Source organism: Crocodylus siamensis, chromosome 15, assembly GCF_052110815.1.
Source record: "Crocodylus siamensis isolate JL-2025a chromosome 15, ASM5211081v1, whole genome shotgun sequence".
Taxonomy (NCBI): domain Eukaryota; kingdom Metazoa; phylum Chordata; order Crocodylia; family Crocodylidae; genus Crocodylus; species Crocodylus siamensis.
Genome location: NC_143409.1, coordinates 19,027,634 through 19,037,138, shown reverse-complemented (window position 1 = coordinate 19,037,138; position 9,505 = coordinate 19,027,634). Strand labels below are relative to the sequence as shown.

At 45.9% G+C, this 9,505-nt stretch overlaps 1 protein-coding gene across 1 annotated transcript; it reads right to left on the bottom strand.

The window, feature by feature from the left end:
• Positions 1-50: 50 nt before the first annotated feature.
• Positions 51-6,245, bottom strand: LOC149852190 (nicotinamide riboside kinase 2-like). The gene is made up of 8 exons (XM_090029462.1): positions 6,057-6,245; positions 5,886-5,976; positions 5,671-5,716; positions 5,400-5,586; positions 1,795-1,866; positions 1,060-1,166; positions 682-773; positions 51-242 (listed from the first exon to the last, which is right to left on the bottom strand). The coding sequence occupies exons 1-8, from the start codon at positions 6,080-6,082 to the stop codon at positions 237-239; spliced, it is 627 nt and encodes a 208-aa protein (XP_089885588.1). The 5' UTR covers positions 6,083-6,245; the 3' UTR covers positions 51-236.
• Positions 6,246-9,505: the final 3,260 nt, after the last annotated feature.

Here is a 9,505-nt window from a genome sequence, read left to right as displayed (position 1 = left end):
AAAGTTACTCTCCAACTTCAAGCATAAATCAAAGACAATGAAACTTCAGATGGAAAAAAATATTTTTAATCAAGGCCAAATGTAACTGGTTTTCAGGTGAAAACTGAAGAGTCCAATTAAAAAAAAAAAAAAAGAAGTCTTCACAGAAGCTGAGACTTAATTGCCAAAGTCTGGTGCACAAATAAGTTAAAGTACTAAGAGGCATCTTGGATTGTAAGGATCCATGCACTGCTTGTCTATCTCTGTAAAAAGAACATCACTTCAGTATCTGATATTACATACATGTTACATATACATAATTGACACCACAGGAAACCCTCAGCATTCGCAGTTTCAAGTATTCACAAATGCCAAACCCACATCTTAAATACACTTGCAGGAGCTCCTTGCTTGCCACTGCCAGCACAGCCATGGCCCCCCTACCCCGCAGGGGCACTGCATTCATGACATTTGTGAATGCAGTGCTGTATTTACAGATTTCACTCTTCACAGGGATCTCAAGAACATATCTCCTGCAAATGGTGAGGGTCACCTGTACATGCTTAATTTTAATAAGTGAAAACTAAAAAGCAACTCATTGCTTTCTGACTTCCAGAAGTCATTACAAAACAGTAAATAAATGAGAGTTGTTTCAATCAATATGCTCTTATCATTAGATTTGCTTTAGTAAAAGTCACTTACCTGCATATTCAGTAATTCTTCAATCTTGTTCTGGATTTGTCCATACACTTCATTAAAAAGCTCTTCCCTTGATTTAGTTCCATCCAAGTGCACTTGAATATAAATACATCAATCAATTACTTATCCTGAATTAAGTCTAAGGACACATACTATAGAATTAGGACCCTACCAGCTTTCCAAAGTGGGTCATTAAAGAAACCAGAAACATAACCAATCCCAGAAAAAGTTCTCATTTGGCCAGAAGTATTTTAATTCTTTCTTCTGAATTAAAAACCTTGAACAACTGTCAGCTAAGTAGGATGTGTTATCTCTTCAAGCTCATATGGACTACCTGATACCCTAACATATAAAAGAGCTTCAATTACCCAAGTTACTTACCCACATCGACTTTAAGATCTTCCATTATCCTTTTGTGTTTTACATACATAGGCCAGACGTGGCCATCAAACAATCCAGGTGGGTCTGGTACAGTGTAATTTCTTGAACTAGAAATTAAAAACACAACTTTACCAGATTATTCTTCAGCTTAATCCTATATTACAAATTAGAAAAAGCTGGTAGTGTATTCAAAATTCTTTACCCATTGAGTCAGAACCAGTCACCTTGACTTTAATTATCTGACTCTGATCAAGTATGGGCTTTGTATTAGGCATCAGCTGCAAGTAGACTGACAAAATAAAACCCCAGAATCAAGTTTAAGGATTGATAGGTCTAGCTGCAGAAATGAGATTTAAGATTCTCAGTGTTACTGCACCAACTCCTTTTACATGCACAATACTGTTAGTAATTAGCAGTTCTCTATGTGTGGTGCATAAAAAACAAAACAAAAACAAACCTCAAGTACTGAAAGACTAAGACTGGTAAGAAAGTCAGTTATGTATCAGTCACTGTATTTCCAGAATTCATCTTTAAAGAATGCTGATGATTTAATCAATGAAGAACTTGTCTACTCTGCTAAATAGAAGAATCAATCTAATGTCCCTTCCATCATCATCTGAGCAACTGAAGCTTTACAAAGAAATCAAAAAACTTCCTTACAGCCACATTATATTTTTTCTAAAACAATATTACTAACAAAATCCATTAACTTAAAAGACAGAGTCCCAAACCTACCTCCTCCTCCTCTTGCATTCTTCATATGGAATAGAAAGGAAGTACCGATGGTTGAATACTTCAATCAGTGGTCTATAAATAAATAATAATTCTTGTTTTTGAACAGCAACAAGAATACGCTACTTTTTAGGCTAAAACCAGACTGTTGGAATCCAGGTCCGAGATCTGACTGATGTCAAGGCAGGAGCGCGACAGTTACAGGGGCTTAAAGGACAATTGACTCCAATTAGCCATGATTTTAGTCACAATTGAGGGAAAGTTATTTTGGTACTTCACAGATTCACAGGCGCTTAGGGCTGGAAGGGACCTTGTGAGATCACTGGGTCCAGCCCACCCCACTCTGGGCAGGAAAAACTTGAGGTCAGATAACCCCAGCAAGGTGTGCATCCAGTCTCCTGAAGATCTCCAGGGCACCTGCCTGCACCACTTCACAGGTGCTTAGTGTGGGACAATGGGTTGTAAGGTTTGATGTGGGATAAAAAGCTCAAATCCAAATCAAACCAGTGTTTTTAACTATCTGTCCATCCCCTTCACCCTGCCAGGTTATGAGGACTGAGCTGACTACTAGCTGGGAGAGAGAAGCAAATTTCCATCTAGCACATGTAACCCTTTTGTGATAGAATAACTACATTTAAAATGTGAGCTACGCAACAGATGCAACTTTAAATAAAATATCTAATATTGCAGCTCATGAGAAATTAAATAGGGAATAATACTATCACTGTAAAATAGAAAAAGAGGTGGTTGAAAGATTACAGTGGATTATGTTTAAAGTGGATTGTGATTAGTAGTAATTTTCTTCAGAGTTCAGTCTAGGACAGTGCCAATCAACCTTTATGACTAACAGGCTGTATCAGCAGTGCCTGCTCCCTCTGCAGGCCAGATCTGCTCAGTGGACACAATCCAGCACCCAGGGTGGGTGCTGGAGGACCCTGTGCTGCTGCACAGAGGGAAGGGGAGTAGCAGAAAAGGGAGGAGGGGGGCTGGTCAGGCTCTGCAGGTTTCTAACCATATGGGCGGAAGGCCCTGGCTCTGCTCTGACCCCCTGCTCAGGACTTGGGATTTTGGCAACGGGGAAGGGTGGCAGTATTAACTGCCACTGTTCTCCCACTGCCAAATTTCCTGATGCATGGGGAGTCCTGTGGGCCAAAATCCAAGGCTCTGCAGGCCACATTTGGTCTTCAGGCTGCAGGTTGAGCTCCTCTGGCCTAGGAACTGGAGGTGCACCAATACACTGGTCCAATATCAGATCAGCACCAATATAAAGAAAATTGTCTATATTGGAAATTGGCCTAATATGGCTGATAAGTGGCCCGTCCACACGCAGCTGCAGCACAGCACATAGACAGTGAGAAACACAGCCTGGCAGCTTGAAGAGCAGTGTCCAGCTGATAAGTCTGTTGTGGTGGAAGGGGAAGAGGTGGCAGAGGGCAGATCAAGGCCCCTTGTGGTGAGGAAGGGAGTAGGGCTGAAGCAAGCACTGCCCAACTGGGGCAGGACAGAGCAGCTGCTCATGGGGCGGGGAGGAGGGGCAGCTCCCACCATTGTGCACTACAGCAGTGGTGCTGGGAGCAGGTCTATGGGGGGGTGGGGGCTGCAGCCACCCCAAAATTTACCATAGCCCCCTCATAGCCCCTGCTCCTAGTGCTGCCACCACTGCCATCCCTGAGTGCAGCCTTGGCCCCACCCTGCAGAGCTCCAGGGGAACACACCCCTTCCATACCTCCCCAGACAAGCAGCTCCTGAACAAACAGTGGGAGCCACCCCCTCTTCCCTGACAAGCTGCAGCTCCACCCCACACCCAACATGCCCCGGCTAGGCATCGCTTCCCCCAGTCCCAGCCCAACTCCCTCCCTCACTGCAGGTGGCCCTGATCTGCCTCCACACTCCTTGCCTCCCTGCTCCCCTTCCACTACAATGGACTTATCAGCTGGACACTGCTCTTCAAGCTGCCAGGTGGTATCGGAAATTGGATCAGTATCAGCTGATATTCCTCCTCAAAAAAACAACCCCCCCCCCCTAAAATCCAGCTATTGGTAGCCCCAAAAATCTCTATCACTGCACCACTACTAGGGACTTATCTCGTTAGCAACCTTCATACACAAACTATATTCATGCTGCTTAAACTTGTGGAACACACCAAACAGAAGTACTGCCAGCAAGAAGGCAACTTGCTTTATATGCAAGGATAAAATCTTGAAGACAGGTATGAAATATGATAATATTAAATGCAATGCCATGCACCTAAAAAACTCCACTAGGAACTATCACTGTAAGACGGGAGGCAATTAATTCACTAGAGGCAACAGAGAACAAAGTCTTGGGGCACACTGGTCAAACTGTAGAAATGACCCCAAGCTGCAAGTATGCTACCACTTGAGAAAAAGGCAAACACAACCCTAGATTGTGTCAGGCAGGATTTTCCAGAAAAGGATGAGGAACCGATACTACCACAGTACAAAGCACTGTGTTCTGTTCTCTGTACCCATTCTATTGAATGTAGATGACTAGAAGAGGTAAGAAGATACTTTGGAGAATTTAGGGGAGATTAGGTCCTTGGCAAAATTAAAATGAACAGAGGGTATAACTAGTCATTAGAAATACAAGTGCAGAGTGAAATTTGGGGGAAAGCTTTCAAATTGGATAATACTGGCACAATATCAATGGATATGAATGGGACAGAAATAGATTTAGATGGAAATCAAAAGGGTGTTAACCAGTAGAAAAATAAAAATTTAGAATGACCTTCCAAAAGAACTTGTGGGGACAAGGAACATAATTACTTCAAGGGACTGTAAAAGAAGTACCCTACTTTTGCATCCCTTATCCCCACAAGACAAAGTAGATTTGCACATTATAGACTGACTAATCAGAGATGCCTGAGCTCACTTCAAGAAAATACCTCTATACGATGATGTAGTCTGAACATCTCCTATGTTGAGATAACTATTTGTTTTCCCCAGGAAGAGATTGAAAGGACACTTGATCTCTTGAAAGAGGAAAGGCTGAAAGTGCCATGCTTTAAGGCTTTCAGCACTTGGCAGAATGTAAAAGAAATCTCCAACCCTGTGAACGCAAAATTCAGCTCTGGAATGGTTTCCCTTCAACCTGTTACATTAGCAAAGGGTTTAGGATTTGGTTGGGGTACACCAGTGCTTTTATGGATTTTAAAAAGCTTGGAAGTATCTGGTGAAATTGGCTCCTTTGCTCAGGATCAAACCAGTGGACAAATTTAGATCAGGAAGGAATTATTTCCTAGGACAGACAGGCAAACAGCCCTTCTCACCCGACAATCGCAGAAGCATGGGGCATAGCTCCCTTCCCAGTTTCATCCAGGAATATTTTAACTAACCAGTTTCCTGCTATTGTAGTTGTAAGGCATTAGAAAGACCACCTCCAGTCCTATGTCCCTGCAATGGTTTGGATTCATAACTCCAAAGAATGTTTATATTGTGGGCAAGTGCCTGTGTCAGACGGTTTAGCCAGGGGCTCACAAGTTTTATATTTGAAGAGAGCTTCTGTTAAGTGTAGCATTCATGCTTTGCCTTCAGTTTGGTCAAGGTACAGGCAATCGAAGTCCACACCGCAGCGAGCACCTTGCTTACCTGTACGTGTACAGCAGGAAGCCTTCCACAATGAGGATGTGCAGGGTGTTACCCCCCTCCTCCGAGCTCTGCGTGAGGCTGGCCCCCAGGGTGTTGTTGATGCCATGCGAGCGTTCAAACTTGACCGGGTTTTTTCTCCAGGCATTGATGGTGCTCATCATGGCTTCCATGTCCAGGGCACCAATCACTGTGGGAGCGCAGGGAGAAGAGTAAGTCACACAAACGCCTCCTGGCGCCCGCCCGCAAAGGACCCCCATTCCCACAGTCTTACCGTCATACTGCTTGAATCCACCCTCCGTCCGGATGTCGTCTTGGGGCTGTGACAGGGGGGAGAAACACCTCAGCGCCGTGCGGCCCCGCCGGGGGGGGGGGAGCCGCGGGGGTCGTGACCCTGGGTTTGTTTGTGTGCAGATAAGGGCGGGGCGCGGCCGCGACGGGCCCCAGGCCCCTTTATCACCCCGCGCGCAGCCCGGGGCGGCGGCTCACCTTGAAGAAGTCGTCCTGGTGCACCACGCTGCAGCTGGGCAGGGCGCGCACGAGCCGCTCAGTCAGCGTGGTCTTGCCGCCGTTGGTGACCCTGCGGGGGCGGCGGGTTACAACACAGCGCCGAGCACCGCGTGGCACGGCCCTTCCCCCCGTCCCGTCCCGCGCGCTCACCCGCCGATGCCGACGATGACCTGCATGGTGCGCGCGGAGGCGGCCCGCGCGGCGGGGCTGAGCCGGGGAGAAGAGAAGGCAAGGGGGGAGGGGACCAACGTCAACTGCCGGGCCGCGCCATGGCCGCGCGCAGAGGTAGCACCGGACCTGTCCGCGCTGCACCGCGGCGCCGCTAGAAGGGAAGCCGGCAGGGCGCTCGCAGCGCTTCACTCGCTCCACCGCCCGCCCATTGGGCGAGGCGCAACCAATAGCAGCGCTCCTGCGCGCGGCCCGTGCTCCTCCACTGGCGCTGCCCCGCGTCGCAGCGCCCATTGGCTGGCGGGGGCTGGGACCACTCCAATAGAGACGGGGCACAGATCGAGCCCCGCCCGCCAGAGCTAGCGAGCTGCTGGCTGACGGAAGCGCGCAGCGTGTAGCAGCTGCGCGCGCAGCCTGGGGCCGGGAGCTGCGCTCTGTAAGGCGCCCGCCCGCGGTGGAGCGGGAGTGGCCAGTTAAATGCCAAACCCAACAGTGTCAATACATGTGCTCGGTAGTTCCCATGTCTTATCAGCTTAAGTCGGCGGTACGGTACTACCCACCTGCTACAGCCAAGGGTAAAGGTTAGAGATCCTCCAGCTAACTTGGCCGCCGGAAGTGGTGCAGCTGCAGCAGGTGGGACTCCAGGCAGGATAGCTGACCCTGCTTCTCTTTGCCACCCGTGCAAATTCGCCTATGCCGAGTTCCAGGCTGTCCTGGCTAAATTACTTCCAGTGCCTAAGCTTGCCTTGTTAAAGGAATGTAGGCGTATGTAGGGTTAGGTGATTCTGAAAATGTAAATGGTACCTATACAGCGGCCTTCAGTGCCTATAGCCGCACCATAAACCTTTGAGAATTTCCGCGATGACTTTGAAAACAATTCCTGTTTACCTGCGTCAGAGCGCTAAGTGCCACCTCATTACTTAAAAACAGGACTAGCAGTTGTTCCATCCCAGGCTGTTGGAGAATGTATGCTACACCAGGGGTGTCAAAGATGAGGCCTCTGCGTTGGATCCAGCCCCTATGATCCAGTTCATGGGACCTGAACCAACCCCCCTGTGCCCCACGTGCTACAAACCAGCCCCAGGCTTACTCTCAGACCTGGTGCTGTGTTACTACACGCAGTGCAAGGCTGGTCTAGGGTATGCACTACATGGGGTGCCTGTGCTGGACTGGCTCTGCCCACATTGGTTCCTGTGGGGCCAGATGAGTTTGACATCCCTGTATTATACCATTTACATTCACTTCCATTTCATCAGCATATTTCATTTAGTTCTTAATCTCCCTAGTTACATAGTCACTATGTGTCATATACAAACATGAATGAACCCATACCCTCAACAACACCATGAGACAAGGCAAGATAGCAGTGAGGTAAAGCAGTATTACCCCAATTTTACAGATCTAGGACTAAGGTACAGAGAAACCAAGTGACTTGTTACACAAAAAAGATTTTGACAGTTAACAGTATTGCGAACTCTTATGATTTAACTCAGCACTAAATTAAGCTACCTTGAATGCGGTGAAAATACTCCCAGAGATCAGATACAGCATGGTTGATCAGGCAAACAGTTACTTATTCCAAAATCTTTATGTGGGATAAGTAAGAAGTTGTGAACAAAAGAATTGGAAGCAAAGGGAAAGAGAATAGTTGCATACAAAAGCAAAAAAGGATAATTATTCAAAAAAGCAATTTGGGTGCAGTCCGCTCCATTCCCACAAGTCCCAGGAGCGTAAGGCAAGCAGCTAGTAAAGTGAAAATTACCCTCAGTCTGGAGCCAGCGAGAGAGGCTGCTGTATGAGTCTGGAATGGCAGCTGTTGTCTCTCAGAAGCAACTGTGCAAGCTGGTGAGCTTTTCAGGAGCCATATAAAAATGAACCCTGAACCCTCTGACTTGCTCTGTCTCTATTATGTAAATGGGTCTAATGTGGCTTAAGATGGTAACAGGGCTGCACCACTCTCAATGCAGCACCTAGACCTCAGCAAATGTCTGCTTTAAACCTGTTTTGGGGCTGTGAAAGTGAGTCATTGCAACAGCTGTTCAAGTGGTATGTACATGCTGCATTATCATCTCTGCTTAGAGTGCTTTTGCCTTGCATTTTTGGGACCGTACTTTAAATATGGTTGTGTTGCAAGCACTCAACATCCTGAGCAATGCTCTGCCATTGTGCTGTATGCATTCCTGGATTTTTTCTGTGCTATTCATTGTGGGCTGCTTTCTGAAACTTAATGGGATCTAGGGCTTAGAGTGAAATTAAGCTTTCAACAGTGTTGAAGGGCTTGGTTCCCTAGTATGAATAAAGATTCACTAATATAAATATGTCATGGTTTGGGAGGGTACATGACACCAGGATCCTTAAACTCTAAGCTCTTTTCTGCAATGATATATGAAAGTTTTAAGTATATGACCTACATGGACACTAATGACACTACCATTTCTTTACTTGTTCCAAAAGACCAACTTATTTTCTGCTTTGTTTATTTACGAAGCTTTTGACTGGACCTTCAGTTAGAAGAAAGGAGCTGTTTAACTATACCCTAAGCAGCTGCAGAATGATGTAGCTAGTCTGCAATTATGCAGAATGACAGTGGAATGTACAGTTGGAAGACTGAAAGGTTGATGGATTTAACCTAATATTGAAGCTAGACTAATATTAAAGCTAAAAGTTGATGAGAAATATCTGCCTTGGGTGATAGCAGTTTGATAGTTCTTTGTGAGAGCAAGAGAAAAAGTATTATACATGAATGGAAGCAGGAGGTTGGCAGATTTCCTGAACAAGCAAAGATGAGTCCTCTACAAAGTGCTGCAACTATCTGGGTGTATGGAGTCGAGTTCATTAGGTTCATACTTTAACTATAACGCCTGCTTATGAGAGATATGCAAGATATTGTAGATAGCATTAATTAAGATTACTACATTTTTTTGGTGGGGAGTGGCAGTTGACTGCACATCTGTTTCCTTTGCTCTGTGCTACGGTAAGTGAAAACTAAATCATAGTCATTTAGCAGTTGTTCCATTTGGGGTTAAACTGCCACAGTTTTGCTTCCATTTACAACAGGGACATGAAATGGTTACTGTGGACCAGCTGGGGTATAACCTGTTCATCTATTCATAATTTCTGTCCTTACCTTGACAAGGTTTTGGAGCTCCATACTCACTGGAAATGCAAACTACCTGTTTGCATTCTACTATTTGAACAGGGAGATTAGAATTGATTAGGATAACCTTGAAGCATTGGAGAATCACGGGTATGCAGACAGGTTCACCCTGTTAGCCTGCAAACCAGTGTGAGGCTCCAATGGTAGGACTTAGCAAATGTGGATTGGTTATTTGGGAAGATGCATCCATATCTGTTTTGTTGTCAGTAAATTTATCCCAGGTCTCATTAAACCTGTTTCCAAAGTGGGTTTATTAACACATGTTAAAAAGCCA

Coding starts and splice junctions, on each gene's coding strand:
- LOC149852190 (XM_090029462.1), bottom strand. CDS start 6,082: ATGCAGGTCATCGTCGGCATCGGCGG. Junction 5,977..6,056: donor GTCATCGTCGGCATCGGCGG/GTGAGCGCGCGG, acceptor CCGCCCCCGCAG/GGTCACCAACGGCGGCAAGA. Junction 1,167..1,794: donor GAATGCAAGAGGAGGAGGAG/GTAGGTTTGGGA, acceptor TTTAATTTCTAG/TTCAAGAAATTACACTGTAC.